This window comes from Sitophilus oryzae, unplaced genomic scaffold (genome assembly GCF_002938485.1).
Source record: "Sitophilus oryzae breed Bouriz unplaced genomic scaffold, Soryzae_2.0 scaffold_465_pilon_pilon, whole genome shotgun sequence".
NCBI classification, from domain to species: domain Eukaryota; kingdom Metazoa; phylum Arthropoda; class Insecta; order Coleoptera; family Curculionidae; genus Sitophilus; species Sitophilus oryzae.
The window spans coordinates 2535871-2551268 of NW_022147046.1; the positions used below are offsets into that span (position 1 = coordinate 2535871).

General features: G+C 31.0%; 1 protein-coding gene across 2 annotated transcripts in view; it reads left to right on the forward strand.

Moving 5' to 3' along the window:
• LOC115885877 (sestrin homolog) overlaps nt 1-604 on the forward strand; it is a 396046-nt gene extending 395442 nt beyond the window's left edge. For both annotated transcript variants that reach the window (XM_030904911.1, XM_030904913.1), the window contains exon 11: nt 124-604. In XM_030904911.1, the coding sequence (XP_030760771.1) occupies nt 124-210 (87 nt within the window). In that variant the 3' untranslated portion in view covers nt 211-604. The remainder of the gene's footprint in view (nt 1-123) is intronic.
• The last annotated feature ends 14794 nt before the right edge of the window (nt 605-15398 follow it).

The window sequence follows — 15398 nt, forward strand, 5'->3', positions numbered from 1 at the left end:
ACAAGACAGTGTCTGACCGCATGTTCCAGCTATTTATGAATGAGATGCTCAGTCTATATTTTATTTTAAGTCTATGGATATTACCAAGAAATTATGTTATTAATTATTGTATCTTCATTTCAGGTTCACGTCAACCTGATGGTTCTGGAATCCAGGATGCAGGCAGAACTGTTATACGCCCTGCGCACCGTCAATCGTTATATGACATAAGTTCTTTTTTTATACCGTTTTTTATTATGATTATTATTATTATTTTAAATAATGTTTTCGTACTTTGTTGTTAGGCCTCACAATCATAAACTTTAAGTCGTCTAAAAATCAAACCATATACAGTGTGCTGTTGTTACCAAGACTTGTGTGCGATCTACATATTCTATATTTGTTCTCTTCCCATTACGTATAAATTTGTATTTAGCCATTTCGTTATGACCACACTGTATATATCTATAACAATACCAAGTCGATATAGACAAAAGAGATTGTAAGAATTTGAAAAAAGTTATATATTGTAACGTGAAAAAAATACAAAAAAAAGTGTAAATATTTTTATAGGTTCCGCCACTGACGCCGAATATTTATTGGAAACAAGGGCAGTGGCGCGCGACCGGTAACCTCACAAAAATGAGAGGCACTTGAAAAGAATTTGAGAATATTGTACATACATACTATTCTATTAACCGTTTAAACATATTTTTATCATAATCGAGCATGCCTGAGGATGTGATCTGTAATAATAATGGCGGAACAATTTTTTGTTGTTGGCGTATCAGAATGCAAAAAGTAACGGGAAAAAAATTGAGCCTTTGAAGGAATATCGACAGAATTTGCCATTTTTTTTAAATCTATATATTTGTTTGTTTTCTTTTATTAATATTATGATGTAAAATAAGTTTACGAAAGGAAAAAAGTACAAAATTCTCCACGGGAATTAAATCCGTTTAGTTTTTGACGTATTCCTCTGACATAAATAATACCTAAGCCTAAATCGAAAACAAAGTCCTAAAAGTGTTGAATGAAATGTTTTTTGAAAGATATCACCTTATATAATTTAAAATTTTTTCAAAGTACTGCAAAGACTAAATACAGAAAGCTAAAATCCCTGATAAAATGTACTAAAATTATTAGGAAAGTACTGTTCGTATGGGCTGGAGCAAAATTTGTGATTTTAAATGCCATTTTTTGGTGCCAAACAAAGAAAGTGACACCAGGGACAATTTTAGCAATTTTTATTAGTTATTGTGTGCAGTGAACCTTGTATAAACTTTATTACAATGGTGATTTGTTCAGATTTTAGGTGTAGAACAAATCAAGAACTTTCTTACTTATTTGACTAGTATTTGACAGGCGTCAGAAGATGGTTAGGTTAGGTTAGGTTTCTTCCGCACTCTGGACATTCAAAAATATCAATACTTTGTTGCCTCTTTACTTTTTGGTTGTCGTTGTTAACTAAGTTTGCAATTATTCTCCATTGCATTCTGTTGTGCGCTGCTTCTTCCCACTGATTCTGAATGCTTTCCCCTTTAAGTTTTCATGGAAAATATCCTTGTACCTTCTGAGTTGTCCACCCGGTTTTCACTTACCGTCTAAAGCTCACCGCTAAGAAGAGATTTCGGTAGGCGGTTTTCTTGCATCCTGCATACGTGACCAGCCCGTCTTAAGCGGGATTTAGTAATCATGACATCAGCGTTCTCGCAGCTAACTTTTTCAAGGACCGATGCATTTGAGACATGGTGGGACCATTTTGATTCTTAACAGTTGCCTAAGGTGTCTCTGTTGCAACTTGTTTAATGCGTTCAGGTGCCGGATGTACGGCACCCAGGTTTCAGTTCCATATAACATGGTGGGAATTATCATTGCTCAGTACACTGCAAGTTTCGGTTCTGTGCTCAATTCATGATTGTAGAAAACCCTGTCTTTTGCAGAATGCTCTTGAGGCGCTGCTAATTCTGTGCTGAATTTCAGAGTCGACTGACCTTTTCCGAAATCAAACTGCTGATAAAGAAAACAATTAATTTTTTGCACTCGGCTTTGTAGCTTTTTTTATTGAATTAGATAATTATTTTTCAGATACACTATGATATGTGCTTGTGTTACATATGTTGGCATATTATTCCATAATAGTTTTGTACCTTTTGTGAACATTTTAATAGTTTTTTCTTTAAATAATTGACCTAAAAAAGTAGCATCCACTATATGCGTAGCCGAAACTTTTAACAAAAATATAAATTAATAGAGATTTTTCATAACTAAATATATCTAATAATTCGTAATTAAATTTTGTAAACTCTCCTATTTAGTCAATACCTGGCCACATTTATAAATTAATTTTGTGAGATAAAAAATTGAATAATTAATTTTATTTTAAAATTAATTAATCAATTTTATTTAAATCTTTATTTTTTATATTAACCTTCTGACACGGCACTGCACTGGCAAAATAGCTTTGGTGTCAACTGGTAACTATTTTGTTCCCGGTGTTGTTGCTTTTGGTATTCTTTAGTCATTGGGACAAAGCATAATAATTTTAGTACACCATACAGTCGAAAAAAAACGGCGTCAGATATGCCTCGAAGATAAAGATCTCCGTTATTTTATATGTAAAATTATATAGAGAATGGCATGTATTCAAAGCCAACTTGGCGCCGTTTTTCCAGTCGTACGGTATTCTAGTTTAAGGGATTTTGATAAATTTTCTTTATATTTTTCAAAAAGACAGGCACATTAAAAAAATACTTGAAATTAAAATGACAGAAAACTATCGATTCTGTCATTATTATCTATACACCGTATCGATGGCTATAAAATGATGATCAATGAGAATGTCATCGATGGTCATTTCCAAGCCAACTGGACGCCGTTTTTTTTTCGATCATACAGTACTATAATTATATATACATAATACATAGAAGGTAATCTTTAAATAGAATTGTCATGGGATAAAGGGAATTATTTATTAGTGGATAGTCATAGTGATCAATAAAGAAAAATACAATATGATCTAGAAAATTTATGGGCAAGTGTGATTTTTAACTGTCAAAATCACAGCCCTCTTTCATTATAAATCTTTTTGATTTAATGATATTTAAAAACAGTTTTCGAATTTGATTTAATTATGGGAAATGGTAAAAAGTTTGCAGATATTTCTTAGTGCTTTGTAAAAAGTTTTTGAAAATTATTTTAATTATTATATAAGGTCAGATAGAAGGATACTTATAATACAATAAATAAAAAAAATGTAAGAAACATGGTTGCCCAAAAATACTTTGGATGTTAAAAGACCAAATTATCGAGGTGTAAAATAAGTGAAAAATCTAATAATACAAAAAAATTTAAGAATAACTAAATTTTAAAATTATTAAAAAAAAATTATATGAAAACCATTTTAGCTGCATTTACTTCTGGTTTTTAATCAGTTAAAATTATTTAAAAAATATTAAATAAAATTAATTTTTATACCTATGTAATAATTTTTGTAATGATTTAGATATTGTCACAATCAAATGGTTCATATATATTTGATTTTTATCTTAAACTCGTGTTGATTTCAAGGCATCCATGTTTGTTGCTGACTTTTTTTTATTAATTTTATAATATTTTGTCTTAAAGGTTTGAATGTTGCAAGTTTTGATCTCATTTTATTATCCGTGATTTTTAAAGGTAGGAGAATAGTCAACTAATCCTCATCTGAATTACTCATCAGGGATAAAGTAAACTATAATATCTTTATTTTAATTGTTCTTGTATATATTATTTTAGTTGATTATTATTTTAGGACTTTATAATTCGATTTAGGTGATTAATAAAAACATTGTATACAGGCTGTCCATTCTTCTGAACTTGCGTTCATGTTTTTATTAAAGTTCGTTTAGTAACTGGTCCAGCCTGTATACAAAGTTACGTCGAAGAGGAATACGCGAGTTTTTAGTTAAACAATCGGTTCGCTTATACAGGGCGATGGAAAGTTATTTTTAAGAGAAAAAAATAAAATTGAGTGAAAAGAGTAACAAAAATTTCTATACGCATCTTCCTGTATGTTTTGTTTGTCCTGTGGACGTCCAAATTCATTAACGACACTCTGACTGTGATCATGTGGCAATCGCGGGTTATATCGGTCTGTTTTTGAGTGATTTTCGATGGCTCGAACTAAAGAAATACATTCTTACAAATTAATCTAGTAATTTTAACATTTTTTAGCATATAAAGCTGTAGGTATATAAAAAAATACTGTCTACTTTTAATATATTTTTTTAATAATATAAAATTGAATACAAATCATTAACCAATTCATTTCAGAAGGTGTTGTGGTCAATTATGTTTTTTGTATGTTGACAGATAAACAATTCTTATGGTATATTACATTAGAATTTTTTAAACTGTCAAAGTGAAAACCTACTTTACCATAAAACTTTTTGAAATCACGGTATAATAAACTAAGTACTGAAAATAATACTCTTTTTTAGTTAACAAATTTAATAATATTTAAAGATGTATAAGTTTATTAAAAATTGAAATCAAATTAACTAAAACAATATCACAATATAACATACTTAATTATTTAAATTTAGTTCTTTTTAAACAAGTTTTATGGTAAAATGTTAAAAAATCTAATAAAATTTGCATAAATTTGATATTAGCATTATAATCAATACATTTTATATAGTTCTTTATTTGCACCTTGTGTTCAAAGTTTGAATACAAATCTTTTATTTATTTCTGTTTGAGAGAGATAAGTAAATAATCTTACATCGGTGCTGTCAAAAAATGTGATTGGATTTCGCAAATATTAAATAATAATTGCATATATTTTAATATTTTTTTATCAATATTATCTAATTGTTATTATTGCGTAAATTTATCAAATCACTTTATTGTTCGTGTAAAAACTTCGTATGATTTTAAAAATACTGAAAATTCACTAAAATATTAAGATTTAAAGACATTATTTGTAGTTATCAACTAATGCATCAATATAAAAATAGTATTATACTCAGTGATGGGAAAACACTCGGTATATTGAGATTTGGGCGAATACCCGAGGTGTTGCACCCCTTATACCATCCTGGACACTTCATCTGCGTGGTCTGTTTTTAATGCACGCGACAGAGATAAATATAAATGACCGGTTGACAGACAGAGGGACAAAATAAAAAGCGGCATACAGTGTTGCCGGTTTTTACTAGTCTAGGAAAATGTGTGTAGAAAAAAATAAACTATTTTAGAAACTTTCATGTGTACTACCTACTGAAATGAAGATAATATCTAAGCTAAATATAATCTATTACAGCTTACAGCTGTAGTAAAATGGATAATCAATTGTGAAAAATAAAGTTCCAACTCTAGATGCAAAATCCGGCAATACTGGAAAGAATAAATCTCAATACCTCACCAACTTTTATCTCTTTTCGCAATACCTCACCAACTTTTATCTCTTTTCAATACATTTCAGTTTTATCTACATCACTGTCTTACACGTGAAAATCCAGACCAAGCTGTTACGATGACCAGATTGGCATAACCATCAGTTTATAAATATAGGGTATATTGAATTTGGGTAAATACCCGGTATATACCCAAGTATAGGTACTTACTTTGTTAATTTAACAAGGTACTCTAACAAATTTTAACAACGATTTGTTGTTAAATTCAACATTAAAGAAACATCTAAGAATATAAGATATAAATAGTGAGAAAACCACCAGTTAGTCAAGGTGTTTAAAGAAGAGTGCACAATTCTATCAAAAAGACGTCAGCACAACACTGATGGTGCATCATGATGGTTAGATGAATACTCAATTTTATAAGGGGATTCCCAGACGATCGCATAATAAATTTTCAGGAATATACCAGCATTATACTAAGAATATATCTACAATATTCCTCAATAGGTATATACCCTACTCCATCTGGGTATATCCCAGATTTTATTTATCTATCTATTGGGTATTTATCCACCGCCCATCACTGATTATACTCCTTTTTTAGTTTTTATTCAAAGGCTTAAACACTGCATTGCGCCAGTGGCGCATGGCTGATGTTTCTGTTTAGTATTTTAGTGAGGTAAATGATGAATAATATGAAATAACGTGTAGCAAATGTTCATTTTATGATATTAGAAATGGGCAACGGTCCAACTACGTCAAAATACCGGTTTCTGGTCGATCATTGAAGTTAAACGACGTTAACAGAAGTCTGCGTTTGGACGGGCGATCCTCAGAAAACTCTGTCGTACTGTTGTTGGGTTATTATTCTTAAAAGCACCCTGAACGTACCTCTGATCTATTTTATTTAAATGATTTGAACTGATTTTTGAAGTGAAACTTTTTTACGCGCGCTGGGTGTAAAAATTCAGAACCGTGACACACAAAGTAGTGAGACGGCTGTGACACACGAGCTAGCGCTAACGAAAAACTGAATGAAAATCAAATTATTACGTGTAAAAAAGTATTTGTTACACGTAAAAAACTATTTGTTATACTTAAAAAACTATTTTTTACGCATATAAAACTATTTGTTTATAATATTTTGCATATAAAACAATTTGTTGCACAATTTGTTGCACGCAAACAACTATTTTTTACCTGTAAAAACTATTTGTTACACGTCAAAATCTATTTTACGCGTAAAAAACTATTTTCTACATATATAAAACTATTTGTTCGGCGTATAAAACTATTTGTTGCAGGCAAAAAACTATTCGTTACACGTACAAAACGATTTTTTACGTATATAAAACTATTTGTTCCGCGTATAAAACTATTTGTTGAACGTAAAAAACTATTTTTATACGTTAAAAAAAATTTTATGCGTAAAAACTATTTTTTACGAGTAAAAAACTATTTGTTACACGTAATAAACCATTTTTTACGCGTAAAATCTATTTTTTATACGAAAAAAACTATTTTTTACGCGTTTAAAACTAGTTGTTCCGCGTATAAAACAATTTGTTGCACGCAAAAAAACTATTCTTTATGTGTAAAATACTATTCGTTACAGGTACAAAACGATTTTTTACGTGTATAAAACTATTTGTTCCGCGTATAAAACTATTTGTTGTACGTAAAAAACTACTTGTTACACCTAAAAACCTATTTTTAAAAAATACATTTTTAATTTATTACTTTTTCAACATTTCAAACTACACTTTTTCAAACATATCTTTCAAATCTTTCAATTTAATAGCTATGATTAAGAAGTTTCACTTCAAATATGAGTACCTAGTGCACAGACATTTTTTATTGTAAAACTAAAAAAGAAAGTTTTTTAGTTAAAAATGAAACTAAAAAAAATTTTAGTATGCACATTTTAAATTTTAACGCTTAGTTCGGCACTCTTTAATAAAAATCAAAATTACGTATAAAAAGTTTTATAAATGACATTGTAAATATAATAAAAATTAATTTTCACTAAGTTTTATATTCTTTAGTTGGGCCACTCGAAACTCGGAACAGACCTTAGATTGCGCAGGCGGTTTGTGAAAAAGTTAAATAAACTGAAATAAAAAGAGAGACAACAATATATATGTTATAGATGGGGGGCTGAATGGGGGTCCGGTGATAAGAGCTCGCCCTCTTTTTGTGATATTTATATTAATTAATAAATGTGATGTGTATAGTTTTTTAGAATTTGTTTTGACTTATCGGTGGCAACGTGTATATTTCTCCCTACCATCAAGAGTCTGTCCAGCGATGTCAGGGAAGATTTCGACAGACCACATCCAAAAAATGACAGAAGTACAATTTGCCTGTGAATTAATTACACAAATATAATATTACTACTGACGTTTTATCCTATAATGTTAGTAAAATAGCATATCTAATAAATCAAGTTAGGATGCAAATATCTTGCCGTAGCAAAACCTGCAATATGCATCATACTGCAACAAAACCTTATCCGAAGTACTTTTGTGTTTTTTCTCTTTAAAAATTAAATATTAATTTTATTTCTAGAAAAACGGGATACAAAAGAATAATTCCATTCAATGAACACGTTTTTTGTAAAATATCGCTTCAAACATTTTGTTAATACAGTTTTTGCATCTTATCTCGAAACAAGGTTTTTGGGATAACACGGTTTTTTAACTTTGCATCTCGTATAAACATTTCGTTTACGTTAACTCCGTGGTTTTATGACAAAAGGTACTATATCGGTTATTGCGATATTGTATTACGAAAAAGCGTGTTTTGGCCAAAATTTCGAACTATATAAAAGTCATACCATTTGTCTTAAAAAGGTTTCATTTATCTTTTTAGGGCAACTGGAACCATATGATGTTTATAGATCATAGAACTTATTGCCATATTATACCCTGCTGGCAAGCAAAACCTTGGGGTCGGCGTTTACTTGTATAGGAGTGAATCGCTATGGCAATCTAGTAAGTCGGAGAGAGCAAAAATACGAAGTATTTATTACATAACCGCTTAATCTGACGCTAGATTCCATGCGCTTGGGAAAATACCTTCTGTCTTTATTCAGTACATCTTATTTTGCTAAGCGTGTTGACCGTACTCTTCACACGAAAATCGGCACCAAAGACAAGAAATGCCAGCCCTAGTATGCAACAAGAAAAACGCCAAAATTTCTACATAGTAGCTTTTACATAAAACCACCGAACTTTAAGAAGTATAATTTTTAAAGTTATACTCAGGAAAATATAGAACAAAGAATTGTTAAAAATTACTATAACTTGGGCCAATGATCTGAATTTAGAACACTGATAGCTGTTGTCTGCCATTCTAATTCAAAATCAATTTAATTTTCTGTCAATTTTTGAATGTCGTCTGTCAAATTAAAAAAAAATCGTCAATTAAAATCAGTAATATCGATAAAACAACTATGTAATACAAAATTATTACATAGAGATGTAACACAATCTTAAGGTTATTTTTTTTTTTTAATTAATTAAGTTCTAACATAGAGCATTAACAACAATATACCATCAGAATTCTTTCTGTATGACCAAACTGTCAATTTGAAAATCTGAATTAGTTAAAAAGGGAGAGATTGCAGTTCCACTCGATACCATTTGATTATAATAAATCATAATAATAATACTTATGGATAGATCGAAAACAGCATAATTTTTTGATGTTTTTAATTATATTATTAGACTGCTAGTGAAAACAGGAGAACGTTAAGTTAATCCAGACACACGCTGAATTTACGAGGAGAAGTAATAAATCTAGTTTTTGAAAATCAACTAAGAGTTTTATTTACTTCCACTTGATCCCTGTTAATATTAAGTCCTTACTATTTGAAGGGTCCAGAGGAAAAATATGATAAGCGCCATTTTATTAATTTTACTAGGCATATTGAAACAAAATATATTAGGTTATTGATTATTTGTTGTTAAATTACTGGACTACATGGGAATATTTTAGTGTAAATGTAGTAAACCTTATTAACATTCAATGCGTTCAAACACCCGTCTTGTAGATGTCGCCGCTTATACCCATTTTATTAAATAAATCTGGTATACGGATAAAAAATATCTTCGATTTAAGTAAATTTATTTCTACATTTATTCTTAACTTTTGCAAATAACGGCGGCAGCCTGTGGTTTAAAATTTCACCATACATCTTATTAGTTATTATATTTTGTATGAATTAACTTGGTGCTAGCCATTATAGCAAAGAGTTACAAAAGAGAGAGAGAAATACACGAGGAACTTAAACTATCGCCTTTTACTTCATCAAACCGACCCTCAAAATTTCCCCCTGTTACATCTTGGCGCCCAACTAGAGGCTGGTGAAGTATTATATAGACAATAGAAGAACTACTGACTACGTGTATTTATCTGAGATGAATAACGGTGCCACCCCAAGGACTCACAGCTATGACCTTCGTGGTAAGGGCCAGAGTCGACTTTTGGATCTACGAGGTCGACAATCTCTTTCGGATCCAATAACAACATCGCCCACAACGCCTCAGGGGCCCGTACCAACTACGACAGCCACGACGGTACCGAACACAAGTCCAACGATACAAGGTAGGATCTTTCCAAATTCTGTATTATCTGGACAGTTTATAAGAGGCAATAATAACGAAGGGAATCAGGGAGGCAACTTTATGTTTGTGCCGCCACCGCCGGCAGTTCATATGCCAACGGCAAATTTCATGCCACCGCCATTTTGTAATCCGACTACCTGTTCCATGCAGCAAGAAGATTTAAAAACGATAATTTCTAGTGTTATTAATGAAGTACATAAGTTAAATATAAATAATAATAATATCAATTCTAATCAGGGCCATTTTCAAAATATTTGTACTTTTAAACCAAACGCTGACGTTCCTATTTTTGATGATAAAGGGGATATACACCCTGTAGATTTTTTAAATCAAATAGAAACCATGTATAAGTCACAAAATGTTTCTGTAGATCAGTTTTTAGTAGATAGTATAACTAATTTATTCTTTAGAGGAAACGCAAAAATATGGATGAACGCTTTCTTATCAACTTTCACTAATTTTCAAGATTTTAAAAATCAATTCTTAGCTCAATATTGGAGTCAATCTCAGCAACTTAAGATTAGACTGAAATTAGATTCGGATATTTACCCTATAAATGGCAGCGCTACATTTACAGAATATTTTAATTCTATGTAGTTTTGGCTAAACATTTAGAACCTGCCTATCCGCCCCCGCAATTAATTCAAATTATTGCGCGACATTTTCCACCAAGTATTTCTTGTACTTTAATCGGCGCAGTTACATTTCAAGATGCCCTTCAGCGTCTTAGACAGGCCGAATATTATTTTAGTGCTAGTACGACGGATTCTTTTTCACATTCAACAAGACCGGGAAAAAATTATTTTTATAAACAAAATAATTCTAGACATGGATCACAATCACAACAGATGTCGGGACAAAATCAGACAAAAAACTTATCTAGTATGCAAACTCAGGATAATGTTGAATGTTAGGAAAATTCGGAAAACTAGATTGTTTTCCACAGACGAGCCCGGCTGTGGAAAACGTTTTAAAAGGGGTTTTTAGTTTTAATAATAACGTTAGAGATGAATTACTTAAAGATGAGTGTAGCTTTAAGCACGAAATTGTTAATTATAGATCGCCGATTATCGAAACGCAATTGTATGGGTTTTCTTTCTCCGCTTTAATTGACACTGGAAGTGAAATCTCCGTAGTCTCTGAAGACGTTTGGAACTCTTTTTCTGATAAAATTAAAAGTGACATTCCATCTTTTCCGTATTCTGGCATAAGAGTTATAGGGGCGTTTAAATCAAAACAAAGAAAAATACAATTACAAACTTTAATTTGTTTTTCGTGTGAAAATAATATTTTTTACCAGGAATTTTTTGTCATACCTGATCTTGTTTATTCAATTATTTTAGGAATTGATTTTTTACGAAAATAGAAAGTACGTATCGATTTAAATATAAATAAAATGTACTGAAGCTGTGGTTGGTTCCTTGTGAAACATCGTTGAAATATTAGTATTTTAATAAAGCACGCTTTTAGATGTTTCAAAAAACTTTTAATAAGAGTAACTTTAACTCAACATATATGTTTCGGCTTGTTAGGCCTTTTTCAAGAAGTTCAGTTTCAGTTCTTAAAAAACTCTTGAAAAAGGCCTAACAAGCCGAAACATATATGTTGAGTTAAAGTTACTCTTATTAAAAGTTTTTTGAAACATCTAAAAGCGTGCTTTATTAAAATACTAATAAATAAAATATTTTGTTCGGTAGGCGATGAAGAAATTGCTTTATCAGAAAAAAATTATTCTCACGAATATGATGGTAGAGAATCGTTAAATTTGCGCAGTTTATCAAAATACGAGAGTTTTGTTACAGCAAATGCAGTTGTGCAGTCAACTGATATACAGAGTGTCACAAAAAATACAAATTCAAGTTTTAATGAGAAACATATGTCTAAAGAATTGATTAGCGAATATGAATCGATTTTTTCAAATATACCGGGTCGTGTAAAAAATTATAATCATCAAATTAAACTTCATAATACCGATCTTTTTTATTAAGTCATATCCGATAAGTCATATCCATATTAAGCTTATCGAGAAGCCGTCAACAAAACTGACACGTAAATGGAAAATCTGGGTATAATTGAACGTGCTGCAACTCCATACATATCACCCACCATAAATTGTGTGAGCTATATAGTTATAGCACATATATTGATACTATTTATTAAATTTATAAATTATGTGAACCTCGTGTGTTCTTCGATCTCTCAGTTCACAGGGAGGCAGATGAAACAAAATATATTAGGTTATTGATTATTTGTTGTTAAATTACTGGACTACATGGGAATATTTTAGTGTAAATGTAGTAAACCTTATTAACATTCAATGCGTTCAAACACCCGTCTTGTAGATGTCGCCGCTTATACCCATTTTATTAAATAAATCTGGTATACGGATAAAAAATATCTTCGATTTAAGTAAATTTATTTCTACATTTATTCTTAACTTTTGCAAATAACGGCGGCAGCCTGTGGTTTAAAATTTCACCATACATCTTATTAGTTATTATATTTTGTATGAATTAACTTGGTGCTAGCCATTATAGCAAAGAGTTACAAAAGAGAGAGAGAAATACACGAGGAACTTAAACTATCGCCTTTTACTTCATCAAACCGACCCTCAAAATTTCCCCCTTGTTACAATATATCGTCAGTGAAACGTGATAACCTGCTAACTCCATTTTTTATGTGAATAAGTTTTTTTATACCAGTAGAAAGAGAAAAAAATACTCTATAAGTAGGGAAAGCCAATACAAGGTTAAGAGGTTTTTTGCGCGAAATTATTTTTTTTTAATTTTGAGTTTAAAAACATAGGTACATTGTGGCAACATAGGTAGTAGATTAAATTTACAAGAAAGAAAATCTAATGATTGTTAAAATTATAGCAAAAAATTAGAATTTTAAAAGTGAAATAACTCGGTTGTTTTGGATTTATTTGAAAAAACGGCAAAGAGAAAATATTATGTTTCTTTTATCGAGATTTACCAGCCCTGAAAATATTTGCACTTATTTAAGACTCACCCTGTATAGAAATCAGGGAACTACTCTAATGCAAGGTAAACCAATCCAATGCAAATGCCATAATGCAATGCAAAAGCAAATATTGTTAACAATAAATAATGACCTATAAAGGGGGCCCGCGAAGACTGGGCCCCCCTAATAGTTATATATATAATATGGCCAGTCCGACCCTGCGTCGATCCGTTCTGTAAATACGGCCTATCCGGTAAAGGGTAAAGGGAAAAACGAAATTCTCTATATACGAGCAATTCATCGGCGTGCAATAAATAATTTAAATAACCATTACTTACTTGTACAAGAATTTCCATAATACCTAATCAGTTTTTTTTTCAATGTTTTTCCACGTCAATGATACATAATTTTTATAAAAATTAAAAAAATATATAGAAAAGTAATCAAAATTTAATAAATACATAGTCTACTACCGTTGTATAAAAATTAGGATAAGCATGGAAGGATTCTACCATATCTTCTGAGAATTATAAGTTTAAATTTTAAATTATTTTCATATTCATTAAGTCCAAAATGCTGCTACTTCAGTTCTTTAACAATGCGTTAAAAATTTATTCTTTTTTGGACTTGTATGTTTTGTTCTCTTTCTAGACCGACGATATTATAAATATACGGTTATGAATATCATATTTTTTAAATTTAATTGGTTATTTCTAAATCTGTTTGGGTAATATTCAATTCCATTTTCAAAATTTCAAACAATAAAGGTTGCTATCTCCAGAAGTATATTTTTATTTCTTATTTCTGCAAGACGAATATCTGCTATCTCCCTATTGTGTCTGAAAAAAATTACGTAACACGAAATATTGAGTTTTATTGTTCCTCAGCAAATAACATTCTTATCTCTTTATCATATTAACGCATGAAAATACTTCCTACATGTGCACATATTTTTTTATACCGTTTTTTTGCTCTCCTGTAAAATTAGGAATAATGGAGTTAGTAGTTTATCACATTTCACCGACGATATCATAGGATTTAAAAACTTATTGCCCTGCAGAGTATACATTTTGTAGGGACCAGCTAGACCTACTAAAATACTGTAAAATCCTAAAATTAAGAAATTGGCGCTTATCAAATTTTTCCCCTGGACCCTTCAATTACAATCCCACTTCTCCTAGGTGATGCAAGACGTTGTTGGTGGGGAAGCTCTAAGTCAGGTGCTAGGGGGAATCCCCTCCGGCACTTTGGCTGGGTCTACGGAACATCTCATTGTCATGCTCCTGGCTGTAATGTCGTGGCCAGGGAATTGCACTAAGACATATTATAACGATGCCGGATGGGACTACCCTGTCCGTCATACCAGGCACCCTCTACTGTTTGTGGCCATGTATAATGGGAAGAGTGTGTGTGTGGGGAGGGGATCTTGGCTTAACTGCCCTGACCAAGAGGAGACAATCTCAACAGAAATCTAAAGCCTACGATGGCGGTACCATATCAAAGGGATGTCTGGCTAGATAGAAGACTTACTAGCGATCTCCTTTACTAGCCTTAACCTTTGGGGCACCCCATTGTATTCTTGTCACCTTTACTTCTACATGCGGTGCTTTGTAGAAGTCGATTTTGAAGTGGGTGAAAAACAAACAAAACTAATAAATAATGTATTCCTTAGTCACTGGTTTTCTTCATAAGCCATGTATGGCCTTGTTTTTAACATGTTTGTATTACTGGTTGCATACTACAATTAACAAATTTAATTAAAATTTTGGGCGCATTCACCATTTTGTCAAGAATAATTCGGGCGTCAAGTTCAATGCATAAAGAATAAAATCTTTATTTATTGGTCAAGTTGCAAAAACCCATCTTATCCCGCAAATCTTGTTTCGAGATAATAAGTAAAAACTATTTTAGCAAATGTTTGAAGCGTTAATTTACAAAAAAACGTGTCCATTGAGTGGAATCATTTTGTATCTCGTTTTTCTAGAAATAAAAAGTAATATTTAATTTTTAAACAGAAAAAACACAAAAATTATTCGGCTAAGGGGGGTTTTGTTGCAGTATAATGCATATTGGCTATGAAATGAAGAACGCTGTCATTTTATATGTTAATTTTTTATGGGAAATGTCATCGATCGTCATTTCCTAGCCAAATGGACGCCGTTTTTTTCCGATCATACGATATTTGCATCCTAACTTAATTTATTAAATATACTATTTTACTAAAATTAAGTAAGGATTTGAAAAGACGTCAGTAGTAATATTACACTAGTGTAAAAAGCTTATCAGAAGCTGAGAATTTTCAAAATGATATACTATTTTTTATATTAATTCAAGATAATTTTAAAAAATATAGAAACGTAAATAAATTATTTGTATTTTAAATTACTTGTTTATTATGGATAACATTATATAGAGTTAGAGCATACTT